Source organism: Myxine glutinosa, chromosome 6 (assembly GCF_964187855.1).
Source record: "Myxine glutinosa chromosome 6, kmMyxGlut1.1, whole genome shotgun sequence".
NCBI classification, from domain to species: domain Eukaryota; kingdom Metazoa; phylum Chordata; class Myxini; order Myxiniformes; family Myxinidae; genus Myxine; species Myxine glutinosa.
This window is the reverse complement of record NC_136266.1, coordinates 185063141-185086906: the sequence shown is the minus strand read 5'-3', so window position 1 is coordinate 185086906 and position 23766 is coordinate 185063141. Positions and strand designations below refer to the sequence as shown.

Here is a 23766-nt window from a genome sequence, read left to right as displayed (position 1 = left end):
GCCCAATGGTTGTCTCAGACGGACCCGACAACGGACGTGTTTGTTTGAACTCGAGCCGATTCGATCAGAGACGTGCTGGCGAACATAACCAGTTATATATTTTGAACGCGTGGCTCGATTTTTACAAAATAAACTTTTTCTTGCAGGGCTTAACCGTGCGCTGACAACGACACCGAGTTTGACCCTGAGAGAGCCGTTTTGCGCCGCAAAGGCGCCTTGTTCCCCGTGATGACCATGTCGTGCTGCATAAATTATCATATATTACCGGCGGCGTGTTCCGCGCTAGAACTGCCATTTTAGTCTGAGAACTAGTCAGAATAGTCAGAATTTGAGCAAATCTGTTTCATTCGTTTGTTAATATGCCTCAGCTATTGACAAATCTACAATTATAATTTTTTTGGAGGTTGAAATGACCGCGGGAGATCGCGTTATAATGATGACGTCCTGGATGGACATCTTCTTCTTCAGTCCCTCATTACTTTCAGTGAAATACGATCGAGTTAAAAATAGTCAGAATTTGAGCAAATCTGTTTCATTTGTTTGTTAATATGCCTCATCTATTGACAAATCTGCAATTATAATTTTTTTTGAAGTTCAAATGACCGCGGGAGATCGCGTTATCGTGAGCACATTATGGAAAGACAAAATGGTGTGTTTCTTCTTCTTTGAACAATAAAGACTTATAGCTTCGCGACCGTACATCCAATCATCTTGAAATTTTGCACACTTGTTACCCTTCATGACTTCTACTACAGTATGAAGTTTCACGTCGATCAATAAAGCGATTCAAGAGATATCCATTTTTTTTTAAAAAAACGTTTAATTAACGATATCTGCCAAACCACGTGACCTATCGCAAATTCTAAAATGACATTTTAGTCGACTGACATGCTGAACAGACCTGTGAAGTTTCTCCTCGATTGGATCAAAAATGAGGGAGGAGCTACGTTTTAAAGGTTCATGCTTTAAACCATCATAACTCTGCAACCATGTGTCGGATGACGTCGCCCTCGCTGCCTTTTTTGTTCGTCATGGGCATGCGATTCTGCGTGCAAAGATTGGCCTCGATCTGTTCAGCCGTTGCAGAGAAAAAGGGGTTTTCGTGTTTTCACGAAAAACAAGATGGCGGCCGAACCACGTGACCTGCGACGTCATAATTACCATTAAAATATTCTACAGACCGAGTCCCTCCTATGGTGAAAATTTTATCTCAATCGGCCCTATTATTGCAGAGAAAATGTTTTTTAAAGGAAATTAAAACTGAAAATGGCAATCGCACTGATGTCGGATGATGTCATGGCCTGGGAGGACAAAATGGTGTGTTTCTTCTTCTTTCAACAATAAAGACTTTAGCTTCGCGACCGTACATCCAATCATCTTGAAATTTTGTACACTTGTTCCACCTGATGAGAGCTACATTGCATTAAAAATTCAAGTCGATCCATGCAGTGGTTCAAGAGTTACAAGCTTTCTAAAATTTAACTTCTATTATTTATTGCGGCCAAACCATGTGACTTAAAAAAACGTCTCAAGTAACGATTAAACATCCCCCCATGAGGAACATTTGTGTAAAGTTTCCACTCGATACCTCCACAAATTATGGAGGTGATTCCATTTCTAGTTTGAGATTTGAAAACGTCATAACTCTGAAACCACGTGTCGGATGACGTCATGCTCGCTGACTTTTTTGTTTGTCATGGGTATCCGAATACGCATGCCAAGTTTGGGCTCGATCCGTTCAGCCGTTGCGGAGAAAAAGGGTTTTTTGTGTTTTTTCACGGAAAACAAGATGGCGGCCGAACCATGTGACGTATGACTTCGAAAATTTTCGCAATCTGAGTTTTTTTTAACTAAGCATCTGGGGGAAAAATCTCTTTTTCGGGGGAGAAAAACTGTGTTTGACGAATTCTAACCTCTTAACGTTAGCATTTTTGATATACTCAATACACATGTTTTTTGTTCCCATTGCAGAGTTCTTTAGAATGAGCCATTCCTCAAATTTTTCCATTGAGCCGTTTCGGAGATACAGAGGGGCAAAGTTGAAGGTGTTTTACAAGATGGCGCCCATACCACGTGACCTATGACGTCATCATTAGCATTAAAAAATTCTACGAGCCTAGCCGATCATTTGATGAAAATTTCCTGTCAATCCGACCAGCGGTTGCTGAGAAACTTAATTATGAAGTTTTCGGAGGTGCAAAATAGGGTGGAAGAATAATAAGAAAAACTCTAGCAGTAATAAATAGGTTACTCTCCATTTCATCTATCTATAATTCCAGTAATCTCTGTGTGTGTGTCTGTGTGTGTGTATGTGTGTGTGTATGTGTGTATGTGTGTGTGTATGTGTGTGTGTATGTGTGTCTGTGACCGCTGTTTCTCGACAACCACGGGTCCGATATACTTGAAACTTGCCAGGTATATTGCTGGGGACCTGAGGATGTGCCTTTTCAAGGTTTCATATTAATCGGAGAAGTAGTTCCCGAGCTATGTCCAAAAAACGATTCAACCAATCAGAGAGCAGCGAGCTATCACGTGTGCCGAACGTGGCGAACAGACTCTGCCTCGGACGGCACATTTGAGAGCGTATTCATTTATTTCACGTTGGCAAACTATGTTGGCGCTATGTTGGCGTTAAACTATGTTTTAAAACTAATTAAAACTAATTTGCGATTCATCGTAACTGCGATATGCGACCTTCCGGACAGTCAAATGAGGACGTCACTTCCGGACTTACGGATAGTCATAGTGACGACGTACTGATGCTGAACGTGGCGAGCAGACGCTGTAATGTACGATCGATTGTAGTACACGTTTATAATAACTCTGCCGATACAGGCCCGATTAACTGCAGCGCCATCCGAGCTGCGGCGTCGGGACGATACATTCATTGTACGGTCACATCACGCACTTACGGGCATGCCCATGGGCCCATGGGCACGCCCATGCATGCATGGGTGAAGACATTTTTTTTTTTTTTTTTGGCAAGGAACGGGCACCCACGTACGGGCACGTCCTAGTGGAGAGTAAACCTAATAATAATAATAGTCGACTCCAGAGGGTTAAGCTCCAGTTTCCCCACTTAATACATCGAGATGTCTCTGACTCGTTCACAGTCCATGCTATTACTATACGATTGTATCTGTACGATCCTATCGTATCTGTACTGTACGATCCTATCGTATCTGTATTCCATCATCTACCCCCACAAACATAACAATATATTATTACAAAAGCCTAACATGCTGGCCCAATGGCCTAATTGATAAGGCATCAGACTCTCGAGTTGGGGGTTGTGGGTTTGAGTCCCATCTGGGCCGAATATTTTTTGGTTTATATCTGGTTGAAGTCTTTTATATCCTCTTAATGAACAAATAATGAACAAATGAGCATCTTGTACGATGAATAAATGCATTTTGTTCATACTTAAAACATAATTATTCTTAAACCCGATTTTCAGCGTCATTAGGAGTATTGTTCAATATCAAATTGTTTATTGTATGGAATAATTTGAAGCAGTGAACATGTTTTTGCTTCAAACGCTACTCAGGTTTATATTTTGGAGCGATAGAGGCAGTGGTGACGTTAGGGTGTGCATCCCCTGCAATCGCACAGGGCCCCCAGGTAACATGGGCTCACAAATACCTCGGGGCCCCCAGGTAACACAAGCCCCCAATATCTCGGGGCCCCCAGATAACATGGGCTCCCAAATATCTCGGGGCCCCCAGGTAACATGGGCTCACAAATATCTCGGGGCCCCTAGATAACATGGGCTCCAATATATCTCAGGGCCCCCAGATAACATGGGCTCACAAATATCTCGGGGCCCCCAGATAACATGAGCTCACAAATATCTCGGGGCCCCTAGATAACATGGGCTCCCATATATCTCGGGGCCCCCAGATAACATGGGCTCCCAAATATCTCGGGGCCCCCAGATAACATGGGCTCCCAAATATCTCGGGGCCCCCAGATAACATGGGTTCCCAAATATCACGGGGCCGCCAGATAACATGGGATCCCAAGTATCTCGGGGCCCCCAGATAACATGGGCTCCCAAATATCTCGGGGCCCCCAGATAACATGGGCTCCCAAATATCTCGGGGCCCCCAGATAACATGGGCTCCCAAATATCTCGGGGCCCCCAGATAACATGGGCTGCCAAATATCTCGGGCCCCCAGATAACATGGGCTCCCAATATCTCGGGGCCCCCAGATAACATGGGCTCCCAAATATCTCGGGGCCTTCAGATAACATGGGCTCCCAAATATCTCTGGGACCCCAGATAACATGGGCTCCCAAATATCTTGGGGCCCCCAGATAACACAAGCCCCCAATATCTAGGGGCCCCCAGATAACATGGGCTCCCAAATATCTTGGGGCCCGCAGATAACAAGTGCTCCGAAATATATCGGGGCCCCCAGATAACACAAGCCCCCAATATCTAGGGGCCCCCAGATAACATGGGCTCCCAAATATCTCGGGGCCCCCAGATAACATGGGCTCCCAAATATCTCGGGGCCCCCAGATAACATGGGCTCCCAAATATCTCGGGGCCCCCAGATAACATGGGCTCACAAATATCTGGGGAAGGTGTAGTCGGATAGGTGCATGTGTGAGGCGGTGGGGGGGAAGGTGTAGTCAGATGGGTGCATGTGTGAGGCGGTGGGGGGAAGTTATAGTCGGATGGGAGCACATGTGAGGCGGTGGGGGGAAGTTGTAGTCGGATGGGAGCACATGTGAGGCGGTGAGGGGAAGTTATAGTCGGATGGGAGCACATGTGAGGCGGTGGGGGGAAGTTGTAGTCGGATGGGAGCACATGTGAGGCGGTGCGGGGAAGTTGTAGCCGGATAGGAGCATGTGTGAGGCGGTGGGCAGAAGGTGTAGTTGGATGGCTAGACGTGTTTGAATCGTCTGAAAGCGCGAAAGTGCTCCGCCCGTATCTGCAGACGTGGCAAGGGGGGCCGGGAGGGGGGGCTGCGCGAATCGTGGCCGCACAAGGAGCTGCAGAGCAGGAAAGTTACCCGGGGCGACGACGACATGGTGCATCTCGGACCCTGTGAGCAGACAATGCGCTCCGTGCTCGTCGTCGTGTGTCTGCTTCGAGCTTCTTGCGTGCTGAGTGAGTCCGAGCAGAGTTTCTGGTCTCCGACGGAACGTGACGAGGCCGGTGCGCCCCCGAAGGCCGCGGACATCCTGTACTCGGACGCCGTGGACGCGTACGAGCGAGGAGACTGGACCGCCACGGTGCAGCTGATGGGGAGCGCCCTGAGGTCCGTGCGGTCCGTACGTCGGGCGCGACTAGCGTGCCGCAGGACGTGTCGGGAAGCCGGCGAGGTCCCCTTGTCGTCCATGTCCTCGACCTCTCAAAACTCGTCTCAGGAAACCTCTCAATCCGCGCTTCACGATCTGCGCTTCTTCGAGGCTTTGCTGCTCCGAGCCGAGTGCTTGTCTCGCTGCGAGAAGCACCACCTGGGCGAAGCGTCCCTCCACCTGCTCTCCGAAGAACTCAAGTCTGAGTTCGTCAAGAGGACCCCGTACCATTATCTGCAGCACTCCTACTTTCAGGTCCTCGGGCTTCATTTATCCCCACCTGAACATCAATTCATGAGCTACCTTCCGCCGCAATATGCTGTGCTCACCCATGGATGTTGTGATCTCAGTTGTGCTTGTTGTCCTTGTTGTTGCAGACAAATCAGCTGGACAAGGCGGCTGCTTGTGCTCACACGTTTATGATCGCAAACCCGGATCATCCAGAGATGCTGCGGAATCTGGAATACTACCGCAGGATGCTTGGAGTCCCCGAAGAGTTCTTTGTGGACCTCGAGTCGAGGCCACACATGGTGATTCATCCATCATTCTGTGTAATTGTAATTTCTCATGGTCCCTTATTGGGAACATCGGTGGTGCCCAAAACTAGATCGTCGACCCTTTGATAGCTGAGAATGTGTCCTGCAAGGCTGCGAAGGTCGCTCCTCCATTGGGTGAGGCTGAAACATCTCTCAGTGAGGTTAGGAATTTGGGACGTAAGTCACGTGACAATGCCCAACTCCTTTTCAAAGGAACTGCAGGATCTTTGACCTTCACAAGTGTATGCTAGTATGTTGGACAGCCGCTTTAATCTCCCTTCCTATATGGATGTCAAACTTGTATAGGCAACACACTCCCTGGAAAGCACCAGGATGGCAGTTTACAGTTGGGTCGGGCATCAACACCAGACAAGACAGCTCCATTGAGGATAATTAGCTACTTCAAGCGAACCTGACAGACCATTGGTCTGTAATGGCAATCCCAAAAGTTTCATCTAGACCATTGGTCTGTAATAGTAATCCCAAAAGTTTCATCTAGACCATTGGTCTGTAATAGCAATCCCAAAAGTTTCATCGAGACCATTGGTCTGTAAGAGCAATCCCAAAAGTTTCCTCCAGACCATTTGTCTGACATAGCAATCCCAAAAGTTTCATCTCGACCATTGGTCTGTAATAGCAATCCCAAAAGTTTCATCCAGATAGACCATTGGTCTGTAATGACAATCCCAAAAGTTTCATCGAGACCATTGGTCTGTAATAGCAATCCCAAAAGTTTCATCCAGACCATTGGTCTGTAATAGCAATCCCAAAAGTTTCATCCAGACCATTGGTCTGTAATAGCAATCCCAAAAGTTTCATCCAGACCATTGGTCTGTAATAGCAATCCCAAAAGTTTCATCCAGACCATTGGTCTGTAATAGCAATCCCAAAAGTTTCATCCAGATCATTGGTCTGTAATCGCAATCCCAAAAGTTTCATCCAGACCATTGGTCTGTAATAGCAATCCCAAAAGTTTCATCCAGACCATTGGTCTGTAATAGCAATCCCAAAGGTTTCATCCAGACCATTGGTCTGTAATAGCAATCCCAAAAGTTTCATCCAGACCATTGGTCTGTAATAGCAATCCCAAAAGTTTCATCCAGACCATTGGTCTGTAAAAGCAATCCCAAAAGTTTCATCCAGACCATTGGTCTGTAAAAGCAATCCCAAAAGTTTCATCCAGATAGACCATTGGTCTGTAATGACAATCCCAAAAGTTTCATTCTAACCACAAATAGGATAAAGCTTTCACCTGTTAATTTGCAGATGTCGGGTCTCACCTTGCTTCCCACGGTGGTTAGCATACCTCAATGAACGTCTGTCTGCTGAATTTCAGACATTATCTTTCAGAGAATTTGTTAAGCTGGCTATCTTATCTGTTCGCACTGCAGCTTGTGCAAGTTAAATCCCACATGAGTATCTTTCAAAAGGAGTAGAGTTCTTGGAGCAGGACAAATCTAAATTTGTGGATGTAACTATGAATGAATCATTGAATGAATGATTAGTCTCATGTAACTATGAATGAATCATTGAATGAATAAATTAATACAATGTACCTATGAATGAATCATGGAATGAATGATTAGTCTCATGGAACTATGAAGGAATCATTGAATGAATGATTAGTATAATGTAACTGTGAATGAATCATTGAATGAATGATTAGTATAATGTAACTGTGAATGAATCATTGAATGAATGATTAGTATAATGTAACTGTGAATGAATAATTGAATGATTGATTAGTATAATGTATCTGTGAATGAATCATTGAATGAATGATTAGTATAATGTAACTATGAATGAATCATTGAATGAATGATTCGTATAATGTAACTGTGAATGAATCATTGAATGAATGATTAGTATAATGTAACTGTGAATGAATCATTGATTGATTGATTAGTATAATGTAACTGTGAATGAATCATTGAATGAATGATTAGTATAATGTAACTGTGAATGAATCATTGAATGAATGATTGGTATAATGTAACTATGAATGAATCATTGAATGAATGATTGGTATAATGTAACTGTGAATGAATCATTGAATGAATGATTTGTATAATGTAACTGTGAATGAATCATTGAATGAATGATTAGTATCATGTAACTGTGAATGAATCATTGAATGAATGATTAGTATAATGTAACTGTGAATGAATCATTGAATGAATGATTAGTATCATGTAACTGTGAATGAATCATTGAATGAATGATTAGTATAATGTAACTGTGAATGAATCATTGAATTTATGATTAGTATAATGTTAGTATAATTAGTGTAACTATGAATTAGTATAACTTTATAATTATAGTATAATTAGTTAGTATTAGTATAATTAGTATAATTTAGGTTAGTTTTTTAGATTTAGATTTAGATTAGATTAGTTTAGATTATAATAATATAATAATTAGATTAGTATAATTAGTATAACTATGAATGAATCATTGAATGAATGATTAGTATAATGTAACTGTGAATGAATCATTGAATGAATGATTGGTATAATGTAACTATGAATGAATCATTGAATGAATGATTAGTATAATGTAACTGTGAATGAATCATTGAATGAATGATTAGTATAATGTAACTGTGAATGAATCATTGAATGAACGATTGGTATAATGTAACTATGAATGAATCATTGAATGAATGATTAGTATAATGTAACTGTGAATGAATCATTGAATGAATGATTAGTATAATGTAACTGTGAATGAATCATTGAATGAATGATTAGTATCATGTAACTGTGAATGAATCATTGAATGAATGATTAGTATAATGTAACTGTGAATGAATCATTGAATTTATGATTAGTATAATGTTAGTATAATTAGTATAACTATGAATTAGTAGAACTTTATAATTATAGTATAATTAGTTAGTATTAGTATAATTAGTATAATTAGTATAATTTAGATTAGTTTTTTAGATTTAGATTTAGATTAGATTAGTTTAGATTATAATAATATAATAATTAGATTAGTATAATTAGTATAACTATGAATGAATCATTGAATGAATGATTAGTATAATGTAACTGTGAATGAATCATTGAATGAATGATTAGTATAATGTAACTGTGAATGAATCATTGAATGAATGTTTGGTATAATGTAACTGTGAATGAATCATTGAATGAATGATTAGTATAATGTAACTGTGAATGAATCATTGAATGAATGATTAGTATAATGTAACTGTGAATGAATCATTGAATGAATGATTCGTATAATGTAACTGTGAATGAATCATTGAATGAGTGATTAGTATAATGTAACTGTGAATGAATCATTGAATGAATGATTCGTATAATGTAACTGTGAATGAATCATTGAATGAATGATTAGTATAATGTAACTGTGAATGAATCATTGAATGATTGATTAGTATAATGTAACTGTGAATGAATCATTGAATGAATGATTAGTATAATGTAACTGTGAATGAATCATTGAATGAATGATTGGTATAATGTAACTATGAATGAATCATTGAATGAATGATTCGTATAATGTAACTGTGAATGAATCATTGAATGAATGATTCGTATAATGTAACTGTGAATAAATCATTGAATGAGTGATTAGTATAATGTAACTGTGAATGAATCATTGAATGAATGATTAGTATAATGTAACTGTGAATGAATCATTGAATGAATGATTGGTATAATGTAACTATGAATGAATCATTGAATGAATGATTAGTATAATGTAACTGTGATTGAATCATTGAATGAATGATTAGTATAATGTAACTGTGAATGAATCATTGAATGAACGATTGGTATAATGTAACTATGAATGAATCATTGAATGAATGATTAGTATAATGTAACTGTGAATGAATCATTGAATGAATGATTAGTATATTGTAACTGTGAATGAATCATTGAATGAATGATTAGTATAATGTAACTGTGAATGAATCATTGAATGAATGATTAGTATAATGTAACTGTGAATGAATCATTGAATGAATGATTGGTATAATGTAACTATGAATGAATCATTGAATGAATGATTAGTATAATGTAACTGTGAATGAATCATTGAATTAATGATTAGTATAATGTAACTATGAATGAATCATTGAATGAATGATTAGTATAATGTAACTGTGAATTTAATCATTAATCATTATGAAGGAATCGCTGCTGAAAGGTGCAAAACATTACAAGAATGAGAACTACAGTCGTGCCCTTGACCACCTGGAGACGGCACTCCGAGAGTACCTGGAGGCTGATGGAGAGTGCAGAGACCTTTGTGATGGACCTCGTACCTTTGAGGGCTACGCCTACCTGGACTACTCATCTGATCTACACCAAAGCATTGCAGGTACAAGACAAAGGTTCGTTGGACAAGTTTCGGTAGATAACGATTGCTTTTGTCAGGATTAGACGAAAATTGACAAATCTGTTTGATTTATAATCATTATATTATGCATCATAGATATTATGGGATGCTATTAAAGGAGATATTTTGTTTCCAAATTTATACAAGAACAATCAAAGGTGGTAACAGCCTCGAAGATAATATATCTATATATATATATCTGTGCAGCGTCTGTCCTGTCCTGTGTTGTCACTGAACTACTTTCTCAAACTTTTGTGAAATCGTACCAAACTTCTGGTATGCACATATCTCTCCCGTCGGTATGTCCTAAGGGTATTCTCTTTGAAAAATTTTCCTATTTTTTTTTTTTTTTTTAGGAATTTTTTGGGGAATTTTTTTTTTTCCAACTTCAATTGTTTATAAAATGTGATATCACGTATATTACAAATACATTTGTGCAAAATAATTGTTTGAATTATGATTGGTTTAAACCATGACAAAACGGCAACTCAGGTACAGTCATTTATCTATATATCGACACATCTGGGCAGTGTCTGTGTTGTCACTTAACGACTCCCTCAAACTTTTGTTTCCGTGGTTGTGAAGTGTTTTTAATAACGTTGTGGTGGTTTTGAATCACGTGGTGGTGAGGTATTTTGAATTATGTGGTGGTGAGGTGTTTTTAAATCACATGGTGGTGAGGTGTTTTGAATTAATTGGTGGTGAGGTATTTATAATTACGTGGTGGTGAGGTGTTTTTAATTATGTGGTGGTGAGGTGTTTAGAATTAGTTGGTGATGAGGTGTTTTAAATTACTTGGTGATGAGGTGTTTTGAATTACGTGGTGATGAGGTGTTTTGAATTACGTGGTGGTGAGGTGTTTTGAATTACGTGGTGGTGAGGTGTTTTGAATTACGTGGTGGTGAGGTGTTTTGAATTACTTGGTGGTGAGGTGTTTTGAATTACGTGGTGGTGAGGTGTTTTGAATTACTTGATGGTGAGGTGTTTTGAATTACGTGGTGGTGAGGTGTTTTGAATTACGTGGTGGTGAGGTGTTTTGAATTACGTGGTGGTGAGGTGTTTTGAATTACGTGGTGGTGAGGTGTTTTGAATTACTTGATGGTGAGGTGTTTTGAATTACTTGGTGGTGAGGTGTTTTGAATTACGTGGTGGTGAGGTGTTTTTATTACGTGTTTTATGGTGGTGAGGTGTTTTGAATTACTTGGTGGTGAGGTATTTTGAATTACGTGGTGGTGAGGTGTTTTGAATTACTTGGTGGTGAGGTGTTTTGAATTACGTGGTGGTGCGGTGTTTTGAATTACTTGGCGGTGCGGTGTTTTGAATTACGTGGTGGTGCGGTGTTTTGAATTACTTGGCGGTGAGGTGTTTTGAATTATGTGGTGGTGCGGTGTTTTGAATTACTTGGCGGTGCGGTGTTTTGAATTACTTGGCGGTGAGGTGTTTTGAATTACTTGGCGGTGCGGTGTTTTGAATTACTTGGCGGTGCGGTGTTTTGAATTACTTGGCGGTGTGGTGTTTTGAATTACTTGGTGGTGAGGTGTTTTGAATTACTTGGCGGTGCGGTGTTTTGAATTATGTGGTGGTGCGGTGTTTTGAATTACTTGGCGGTGCGGTGTTTTGAATTACTTGGCGGTGCGGTGTTTTGAATTACTTGGTGGTGAGGTGTTTTGAATTACTTGGCGGTGCGGTGTTTTGAATTACTTGGCGGTGCGGTGTTTTGAATTACTTGGCGGTGCGGTGTTTTGAATTACTTGGTGGTGAGGTGTTTTGAATTACTTGGCGGTGCGGTGTTTTGAATTACGTGGTGGTGCGGTGTTTTGAATTACTTGGCGGTGCGGTGTTTTGAATTACTTGGCGGTGAGGTGTTTTGAATTACTTGGCGGTGAGGTCTTTTGAATTACGTGGTGGTGAGGTGTTTTGAATTACTTGGCGGTGCAGTGTTTTGAATTACTTGGCGGTGCGGTGTTTTGAATTACTTGGCGGTGAGGTGTTTTGAATTACGTGGTGGTGAGGTGTTTTGAATTACGTGGTGGTGCGGTGTTTTGAATTACTCGGCGGTGCGGTGTTTTGAATTACGTGGTGGTGCGGTGTTTTGAATTACGTGGTGGTGAGGTGTTTTGAATTACGTGGTGGTGCGGTGTTTTGAATTACTTGGCGGTGAGGTGTTTTGAATTACGTGGTGGTGAGGTGTTTTGAATTACTTGGCGGTGCGGTGTTTTGAATTACGTGGTGGTGCGGTGTTTTGAATTACGTGGTGGTGAGGTGTTTTGAATTACGTGGTGGTGCGGTGTTTTGAATTACTTGGTGGTGAGGTGTTTTGAATTACGTGGTGGTGCGGTGTTTTGAATTACGTGGTGGTGAGGTGTTTTGAATTACGTGGTGGTGTGGTGTTTTGAATTACTTGGCGGTGCGGTGTTTTGAATTACGTGGTGGTGCGGTGTTTTGAATTACGTGGTGGTGAGGTGTTTTGAATTACGTGGTGGTGCGGTGTTTTGAATTACTTGGCGGTGAGGTGTTTTGAATTACGTGGTGGTGAGGTGTTTTGAATTACGTGGTGGTGAGGTATTTTGAATTACGTGGTGGTAAGGTGTTTTGAATTACGTGGTGGTGAGGTGTTTTGAATTACGTGGTGGTGAGGTATTTTGAATTACGTGGCGGTGAGGTGTTTTGAATTACGTGGTGGTGAGGTATTTTGAATTACGTGGTGGTGAGGTGTTTTGAATTACGTGGTGGTGAGGTATTTTGAATTACGTGGTGGTGAGGTGTTTTCAATTACGTGGTGGTTAGGTATTTTGAATTACGTGGTGGTGCGGTGTTTTGAATTACGTGGTGGTGAGGTGTTTTGAATTACTTGGTGGTGAGGTATTTTGAATTACGTGGTGGTGAGGTGTTTTCAATTACGTGGTGGTTAGGTATTTTGAATTACGTGGTGGTGCGGTGTTTTGAATTACGTGGTGGTGAGGTGTTTTGAATTACTTGGTGGTGAGGTATTTTGAATTACGTGGTGGTGCGGTGTTTTGAATTATGTGGTGGTGTGGTGTTTTGAATTACGTGGTGGTGCGGTGTTTTGAATTACTTGGTGATGAGGTGTTTTGAATTACGTGGTGGTGAGGTGTTTTGAATTACGTGGTGGTGCGGTGTTTTGAATTACGTGGTGGTGCGGTGTTTTGAATTACTTGGTGGTGAGGTGTTTTGAATTACTTGATGGTGAGGTGTTTTGAATTACTTGGTGGTGAGGTGTTTTTAATTACGTGGTGGTGAGGTGTAATCGTCCCAAACTTCCAGTCTGCACCTACCCCTCCCCTATGCATGTGCTGAGGGGTTCTTTCTTGGAAAAAAAACATTCAACCTAAATCTTCAACCTAAATTGCCTATAAAAATGTAATATCACAAACACAACAAATCTATTTGTGGAAAGTAATTGTTTGTATTATGATTGGTGAAAATCATGACAACACAGCAACTCAGGTACAGTCATTATCCTCAGCTAAAATAAGCCCGTTCCTCAGTATCGACGCTTGGTGAGGCGAGCGCAGCGAGCCGAGCCAAGCTAGTATATATATATATATAATATATATACAAGCTTGGGTCGGCTCACGCGAGATGAACGGGCTTATTTTAGCTGAGGCTAATGACTGTACCTGAGTTGCTGTGTTGTCATGATTTTCTCCAATCATAATACAAACAATTATTTTGCACAAATGTATTTGTTGTGTTTGTGATATTACATTTTTATTGGCAATTTAGGTTGAAGATTTAGGTTGAATGTTTTTTTTCCAAGAAAGAACCCCTCAGCACATACATAGGGGAGGGGTAGGTGCAGATTGGAAGTTTGGGACGATAACACCTCACCACCACGTAATTCAAAACACCTCACCACCAAGTAATTCAAAACACCTCACCACCACGTAATTCAAAACACCTCACCATCAAGTAATTCAAAACACCTCACCACCACGTAATTCAAAACACCTCACCATCAAGTAATTCAAAACACCTCACCACCACGTAATTCAAAACACCTCACCACCAAGTAATTCAAAACACCTCACCACCACGTAATTCAAAACACCTCACCACCAAGTAATTCAAAACACCTCACCACCAAGTAATTCAAAACACCTCACCATCAAGTAATTCAAAACACCTCACCATCAAGTAATTCAAAACACCTCACCATCAAGTAATTCAAAACACCTCACCATCAAGTAATTCAAAACACCTCACCACCAAGTAATTCAAAACACCTCACCATCAAGTAATTCAAAAACCTCATCACCAACTAATTAAAAACACCTCACCACCAAGTAATTCAAAACACCTCACCACCAAGTAATTCAAAACACCTCACCACCAAGTAATTCAAAACACCGCACCGCCAAGTAATTCAAAACACCTCACCACCAAGTAATTCAAAACACCTCACCACCAAGTAATTCAAAACACCTCACCACCAAGTAATTCAAAACACCTCACCACCAAGTAATTCAAAACACCTCACCATCAAGTAATTCAAAACACCTCACCGCCAAGTAATTCAAAACACCTCACCATCAAGTAATTCAAAACACCTCACCATCAAGTAATTCAAAACACCTCACCATCAAGTAATTCAAAACACCTCACCACCACGTAATTCAAAACACCGCATCACCACGTAATTCTAAACACCTCATCACCACGTAATTCAAAACACCTCATCACCAACTAATTCTAAACACCTCACCAACACATAATTTTTTAAAAACCTCACCACCACAAAATTAAAAACACCTCACCACCACATACACATCCACATGCAGCAACTACACCTGGATGCGTACATACCCCCACCCCCAGCCAGTGCGAATGCAGACTACAATAACAAAATCGCCTCCACATTCAGAATCCACAGCACCAAACAAACATGGTGGAAAACTCAAACACCCACCTTTATACTTCCCTTTCTCCCATACCTGGCCATTTCACTCTCCTCCTCACATCCTTTCCCTGCTGAAGTACAACCCCAGGACATACAACACTGTGGCTTGCTACCTGGCTGTTTCTCCCGGCCGTCTTACGTGTCCCCTTTTCAAAGGCACTGCGTTGCTGTACCTCCTCCTCACCCACCTTACGCACACAACCCATCCGGCTCTGACAAGGCCACCTGCGCCCGATGCTGTCTCTCCAGCGTCACCAGCCTATTCCTGGTCGCCACCCAGTCTTTCCTGGGAGTCACTGGTAGCACCAGCACAAACATAAGTTCAAAACACACCTGGTTACAAGTGTGCCGCACTGACCGGGTCCTCAGCGTCATCCCGTTTTGGGCCAGTCGAGTTTCGTTTATATATATATATATATATATATATATATAATATCAATGTGCGACTCAAAAGTGTGAGTGGTGAGAACACAGGAACCGAGTCCCATGCAGCCCTTGCTGCAGGATTGCTCACCTCTCCATGGATATGTACATTATATCAAGAGCGGAAATCTACCATATAAACACAGTCAGTTTGTGTGTTTGTGTGGATGTCTGTCCCCCTTCATAAGGGTAGGTTTTAAAGGCCAATCATTCAACACGAATGTGTGTTCACTGCGGTCTATTTTTAGGATAAAACAAACTCGAAAAACATTTTACATAAAGATTAATTATGTCTCTTCTATTGGAAATGTAGACGGTGGCTTACTAACCGAGTCTCAAGGGCGGTGGACAGAAGCGTTTTTTAAATAACAATAAATACAAGGTGCAGGGAGGTGAAATTTGCTGCACGTGATGTACAACGCACACAGAGTAAACCAAGTGTTCATTTACATCTAATAAAATTTACGTCTAACTAGGGCATGCCCGTACGTGGGTGCAATGCCCGTACGTGGGTACGTGGGTACGTGGGTGCGAGTACGGTGACAATCCCCCCCCCCCTCTATTTACATGAAATGGTTTGGTCCATTCGCAACGCCAAAGCGAACGGCGAACGGCTTGCGAGTACAGTGACAATCCCCCCCCTCTATTTACATGAAATGGTTTGGTCCATTCGCAACGACCACAGAACCCCCCCCCCCCCCCCCCCCTCTATTTACATGAAATGGTTTGGTCCATTCGCAACGCCAAAGCGAACGGCGAACGGCTAAATCGCCATAGCTCGGTAACTACTTGTCCGATTAATTTCAAACCTTGAAAAGGCACATCCTCGGGTCCCCAGCAATATACTTGGCAAGTTTAAAGTATATCGGACCCGTGGTTGTCGAGAAACAGCGGTCACAGACATACAAACATACAAACATACAAACATACACACAGAGATTACTGGAATTATAGATAGATAAATAAAGAAGATATAAGCACACCTGACACTAGGCCTAGGCTTCAGACTTTGGCATGCTCATGAGGCTGCAGTGTCAAATGAACATGTCCAACCTGTCATTTTTGACGTGATTATTTACAAGTTTACATTATATAGGAGGCGGTTACGAGGTGATATGGCGATGTTTAAGATCATGAAGGGTATAGACTAAATAAGTGCAGCAGAGTTCTTCTGAAGAATACACAGGGATAGTACCAGGGGCGATGCACAGCCTTAGAGTAAAGAATAGGAAAGTTGGGATGACATTAAGGTACGTATCCCCAATCAGAGAGAAATTAATGCATGGAATAGTCTCCAGGGAAAGGTGGTTTGAACTGGAATGAGATAGGTACCTTGAAGCATTGGGAGTATAGGACTACATGGATATTGGCAGTACTGGTAGAGTGGTCGGTAGTTTAGTTATCAATGGTGATTGCGTACCGGTACATGTATTTTAGGAGTAATATTCTGTTTTTGAATGCACGTGCTTCGTTTTCGCTCCTTTTCTCCCAGTTTTTGTTACTTCTTAATCCTCAGCTCGTTTTTTTTCGCCTCTTCATTCCAAAAACAATGCAAACAAAAAAGTTTTCTTCACGCGAATGAAAAACACCAGAAACTCCAAACTCAATTTTTATTTTAAAAAAAATTTTTTTGTATACATAATCGAGGCTCGTGAAAGCTAGCATTTATCACACAAACAAATCAAACAGACAAACAAACAAAGTCTATAAAAAGGGGAGCGGTAGACAAGATGGGGAGAGAAGGGGAAGCACATAAACACAACATTTGAGAGCAGGGACATCGGGAATGTGTGGGAGGGAGAGGGATTGGGGGGAGGCGGCGTGGGAAGGGGTGGGGGGGGGGGGTGGGAGAAGTATAAACACAAGGACACCAAGGACTTCCAGGAAAGGAGTTGGTATTTCAAAAAGTGGATTTGGGGTGAAATTAGCGGGGGTAGAAAAGATCAAGGTTTTGGATTGCGGAAGATAAGAGATGGTGGTGAACAGCCGTTTTAAAGACCTGGAGGGAGGAGTGGGATTGAAGAGAGTGAGGGAGTTTGTTCCAGAGGCGGGAGAAAAGGGGAATGAAGGAGTGAAGGTGAGCAGAGAGTCTTGATTTTGGCAGTTTAACCATAAGAGGGTTGCAGGCAGATCTTGTGCGATCTGCAGCAATATTTGGGGGACAGAGCACAGAGAGAGCTGGGGGAGCAAGGCCGGAGAGGAGTCAGTAGAAGACGGAAAGACCACCAACCTGCCTGCGGTGAGTAAGTGAAAGGCCCTCGGAGATAGCGTCATCGCGGGAGATTCCAATGATTCTGAACGCTTTGGTTTCAACAGCGTGAAGACGAGCTAGGTGTGAGGCAGGAGCACCAGCCCAGAGGGGAGAGCAGTATTCCATTGAGCTGCGGATGAAAGCCTTGTATGTGGTGAGGAGCTCAGGTGTGCCAAGGAAGGACTTCACACGACGGAGGATGCCCATTTGAATTTGTCTTGCACAGTTACTCCTTAATCCCTATCCCGTCTCCTTTTCAATATCCCCAAACTTAATCTTCAATGAATCCATCTCCTCTTGTATCTACAGCTACATGCTCCTCTGTGCCTTCAACGGAAAACATTATTACCACCCCATGCATGAAGTCAGTCGCTGTGTATCCAGTTTGGGAATCCTGATAAGTCAATTTCACCCCTAGCTTCAACTCAGCCCCATACCCTCTCAGCTTCCTCCATCTCCTTGCTCCTTTCCACATTCCTATCAGAAGTTCCTCTTCCCCTGTCCCTAACTGTGTGGACTTCAAACATCCGAGGCCTCCACCCAAATCTGACACATATCTCCATCCAGGCTACTACCAAGACACCGGACATCATCTGATTAAGAGAATCCTTTCTCCGACAGGACGTCCCTGACTCATTAATGTGTCTCCCTGACTATTGTCTGAACGACCTGAACCTCATCCTTGCGGCGGAGTTGCTCTGTTCATGAAAAACTGCAATTCTCACTCTCTGTGTACTGCTCTTACATTTCTGAAACCCAGGAGTACCTCTGGCTACAACTTCCCCTCCGCTCCCATCTCCTGTTTGTCTGTGTGTTGTACAGTCCTCCCAACTCGATGACTCCATCTACATCTCTCTCTCTCTCTCTCTCTCTGACAACATGGACCAACTTTTAATCACCCATCTGAACTCTCTCTTCCTCATATGTGGTGATTTCAATTGTCACCATGTAACTTGGCTGGGTGTGGGTACCGCTATCACCAGCCAGGGAACTTGTGGAAAGGACTTCTGTGACTCCATGGGACTGACTCAATCTGTGAATTTACCAACACAGATTTCTCCCAATGGCAAACCCTCCCTTCTGGATTCAGTTATGACCAACCTCCCCGCCAATGTCCCCTGCTCCTCCTCCTCCTCTCCTTCAATTGGTTCATCTGATCATGTGCTCATGAGAGTCAACATATTTCTGGCCATTAACAGGGAACAGCCTCAGCGCCGGCAAGTCTGGCAGTTCACTCAGGCAAACTGGCAGGGAGTGCAAGCAGCCATCACACTTCATGACTGGTCTGCGATATCTACCGCCCCCGATATTACTTCAGCCTGGGAACTCTTCCATAGAAACCTGCACTCTCTTATGCACAGATTCATCCCATCTTGTCTTCAGTTATCGTATGCATCCTACCCCCAACGGTACACTGAATCCTGTGGTGAGGAAGTTGTTGTAAACTAAATTACATTCTCCTCCTAGAAGGCAAATCCAACCGAAGGAAACCTCAGATCATTCCACAAAGCCCGCAACAAGTGTATCGACTCTCAGGAAAGCGAGAAAACAACTTCTGTCCAATCTCGATATTTGTCACCCTCCTCCAAAATATTACGGCATCATTTTAAGTCTGTCTCTGGTATATGCGCCCCTCCATCGCTTCCCTCACTTCAAATGGCACCACACCCAAATCCGCATGTGAGAAGGTTGAACGCCTCAATTCTGGGTTTTCTTCTATATTTCGTGTCCCCAACCCCTTGCTCTTTGTACCCACCCTTCCCAGTCGTATGCAACTGCTCCAGGACTCTGTATCTTTTACTCCTGAGAAAGCATAAAAGTTTTTGGCAACCCTCAACTCTAATTCTGCAACTGGACTGGACGGCATCAGCTCGCGTGTCCTAAAAACCTTCTCTGCTGGTCATACACATCCTTTCTCTGTGCTTTTCACCCTATCATGTGACCTAGTTCATTTTCCATGTACTTGGAAGTCGGCCAACATCACTTCATTACATAAAAAGGTGCAAAACGGATCCGTTTAACAACAGACCGATGAGTTTACTTCCAATCGTAAGCAAGGTCATGGAATTCCATCATCGCAGTTGATATGAAATCGTTCATTTTCTCCAACAGCCTCATCTCAGATCATGAACTTGGATTCAGACCAGGTCACTCTACCTTGGACATGCTGCTACTGGATGGTGGCCCTCAATGTCAGACATGAGATCAGGGCCGTCTTGCTGGACATATCTTGTGGTTTTGATACAGTCTGGCATCCCGCCTTACTCTTCAAACTGTCTGCCTATGGCATATAAGGCCAACTCAACACGTGGCTTACTGACCTCCTCTACTCTTGTAGCCAACGTGTGGCTCTCAATGGAATCCTATCATCTCCTCTCCCTGTGAAGTCTGGAGTACCCCATGGCAGCATTTTAGGCCCCATCCTATTCCTAATCTTCATCAATGATCCCTTTGGAAAATCCTCTTTAACCATTTGCTGATGACTTCACTCTGCCGTGTCATCCCTCATCTTTCAGATGGACAGGCATGTCCAAGGCCAAAGGTTATGGCCGCCTCTTCCCTCTCTTCAGACCTTGACAAAATCACAAGCTGGTCAAACATTTGGAAAAAACGTCTTTCATTCCTGACAAATCTCCCACACACTCACTATCTCTCTCCAAACTGATGGTCTGGCAAACCATCCGATCTACTTTCTTAACAATCCTCTTGAGGAAGTTCAGTCATTCAAACTCTTGGGTTCAAACTCTCTCCCCTCTGGGCTGTTTCCCCTGCCTCATACCTTACTCACCTTTAAGCCGTGAAAACCTTCAAGGTCATTGGAATCTCCCACGATGAAGCTGTTTCTATGGGCCTAACACTTTGCTATCGCAGACAGGTCTGTCCTCTTCTGCCTCCTCCTGGTCATTCTGTCCTCCTCTGCATCCTTTCTGGTCCTGCACCCCTTGCCATCGATGTGCTTTGTCCCCCCTTTAGCTCCTACCCAGATTCCGAAGACGCACAAGGTCCACCAGGCCCCTTCTAGTGAAACAGCCAAAATCCAATATCGGCGAAGCCGAAGCAAACACCAGGCGCGGGCCCAATCTTTCCTATTATTCCCCTGCTGCCCGGATTCAGCAGAGCAGCACAGTCACGGTTAGAGTGCTGATCGGTCTCCATGGACCGGGCCTTCCCCTCTTGTCTCTTCTCTTCTCTAACTCTGTCATGGCCCTGACTTTTTGAAGGCAGGGGTACACCATCCCGGATGTGGGGGATCTCTGGGTCGCTCCTGAGAGATCGATCGACTGTCTCCATACCATGAGCTTGTTTGAGAGAACTGTTTGGGGCTACACAACACCAACAACAACAACAACAACTAGAACGGCACTCAGTAGAGAACACACCTCCGCCTGGTTGGCCATATCACCCAATGGTTAAGGATCACCTAAAAAATTATACGAGCTTGATCCGTATCCAGATCTTCACCAAAATTGAATCGATTCTTCACTGTCCAACTCCCAACCTGTCCAACAAGTTTCGTCCAAATCCATCCATAACTTTTTGAGATATCCCGCTGTGTATCGTTTTTGGCCCTATCTCCAAATGGTGAAAATCGCTTAGAAAATTAAATAATTCTCATATCCGAATCCATATTCAGATCTTCACCAAAATCGAATCGAATCGTCCTCGTCAGACACACAACCTGTCCACCAAGTTTCGTCTAAATCCGTCCACAACTTTTTGAGATATCCTGCTTTGTATCGTTTTTGGCCCGATCTCCCAATGGTGAAGAATCACTTAAAACATTTTAGTAGCCGGATCCGAATCCAGATCTTCACCAAAATCTAATCATTTCGTCCGAATCCGTTCCCAATAATTTGAGATATTTTGTTCACAAACGGACAAACGGACAGATAGGGGTGAAAACATAACCTCCATCCACCTTTGGTCGCGGAGGGAACAACTGACAAATTCCAGAATCACTGTGCTTACCTCCACTCATTAGTTCCTCCACTTTCCCACATGTGGAACCATCTTCCACAACCTCTTCAATCTCATCCTTCCCTCGAGGTCTTCAAGACAGCTGTTCACCACCATCTCAGATTATTCCCATCTAAAACCAACATCTATTCTACCCCTGTTAATGCCCCCCACCCCCAAATTTCCAGTTTTTGCTTCCTAAGAATATTATTCCTTTCATCCATCTTATTCATCTCTTACGTTTTCCACTATAGGCTCCGGGCCAGGTATGGTCCATCTGCACCCCCCCCCCACAACTCTCCGACCCTGGGTTTTTCTGAACCATTGGGGTGTCCTGGGGTGGAAATCAACTGGTAACAGTAAATAAACTTGGACTCACTACCCATTTGGTACCTATATTGGATGGTACCCTCAAAACAGCATATTTTTAAATCCGCGTTGCGCCATATTCGACACACGTGTTCTTTTGGTATTTGTGCCTGCTAATATTAACTCAGAATAAAAAGTTATATACCAAAAGAAAGCTGTTCATCTACTGATCATCATAGAATATTGACACATTACTTATAATGGTACCTTAATGGTCATAACTAGTGCTGAATAGCAGTACCCCACTTTAACGTAACATAATTCGGTATCGACCGTACTATTTCATCTTACACACATAATATGAACACATTACACCTGATATGCTTACATATATATTTTATTGGCTTTCTCCTGTATATCAGCTTTAATTTGATACCAGATACATCCCCATAGCTTCAATTCTCTTTTTTATACAGCGTGTCAAAGATACTACCGGTATGGGGTGATATTGTAGGCGATGCTGCATTTGTCAATTTACAAATGCTGCCACGTATATCATGTACATATATGTTGGACACATGACAAAATCTATGTATTGTTAATATGTGTTACTTAATATATTGTTGTATTGATGTATCACTGTAGTTTATTGCAGGAATTTTGACGAAAATGGCATGCAGATCCTTCCATGTTTGTATCCTGCGTAAATTGAGATCATCAGATTGTACAATTATGTTATTTAAGTGTCTCTTACAGCGACAGAACGAGTCAATTAGTTAAGTTAAACACCTTTTTTTACATAGTTAAGTATGCAATATAAGATATTTTTTATAATTAAGATGCAATTTATAATAATTATTCAGCTTGGTACTTACCAATATTTTGATGTGTTTTGCAGGTGAAGTAACAACGCTAATATGGAACATCCGGCGCGAGCGAAACGTACACGTGAGAGTGAACAACCACCCATTGTGTGCATAACTCATGTAAAGGGACTGAGCTATGGAGAGTTGCACTTGTTATCTGGACTCAAAAATTCTGAGAAGAAATTGGCCAAGCTGCAGGAGGTCAAAGAAAGACGCCTTGCACAACCCCCACAGTCTCCGCATATGATGAAGGACACATGTGATTTGGTCCCTGAATCTCTGGCCGAACACCATGGTTTCCACTGGGAGTGTTACAAGCGTTTCACGATGAACTTAGACAGACTGAACCCTCCTACTGCAGGTACATCTGAAACAACTGGTGCCACAACTCAGCGGATGGCCCGTACTAGTTCTGGTGACAAGATCATATTTAAGCCAGACTGTATCTTCTGTTCTTCGGAAAGTCGTAAAAAAGTGAAAGTGCATGGCAGTTGGACTACCCAGGGGATGAGCCAGTTCGAGTATGAAGGCTGGAAGCCGGTACTGGAGATGGCTGAAATGAAGCAAGATGAAACGCTCTTAATGAGGATCCGAGGCCATGATCTTTTTGCCTCTGAGGCAAAGTTCCACAAAACTTGCCGTATGAAATATATGCAAAAGCCAGAGAAATGGCGCAGTACTGACGAAGAGGCACAGCACCATCAAGGAGAATTAGAAGAAGCCCACAGACAGGCATTCGATGTGGTATGTGATGCCATTGAAAGGGATGTGTTAATGGCCAAGAAGATAATGAAACTATCCGACCTGAGGCCTGAGGTATG

At 42.4% G+C, this 23766-nt stretch overlaps 1 protein-coding gene across 1 annotated transcript in view; it reads left to right on the top strand.

The window, feature by feature from the left end:
• The first annotated feature begins 4787 nt into the window (after positions 1–4787).
• Positions 4788–23766, top strand: part of LOC137429031 (prolyl 3-hydroxylase 1) — a 111728-nt gene continuing 92749 nt past the window's right edge. Inside the window, exons 1-3 of the mRNA XM_078780987.1 lie at positions 4788–5566; positions 5689–5841; positions 10011–10200. Coding sequence (XP_078637113.1) covers positions 5039–5566; positions 5689–5841; positions 10011–10200 — 871 coding nt within the window. The 5' untranslated portion in view covers positions 4788–5038. The remainder of the gene's footprint in view (positions 5567–5688; positions 5842–10010; positions 10201–23766) is intronic.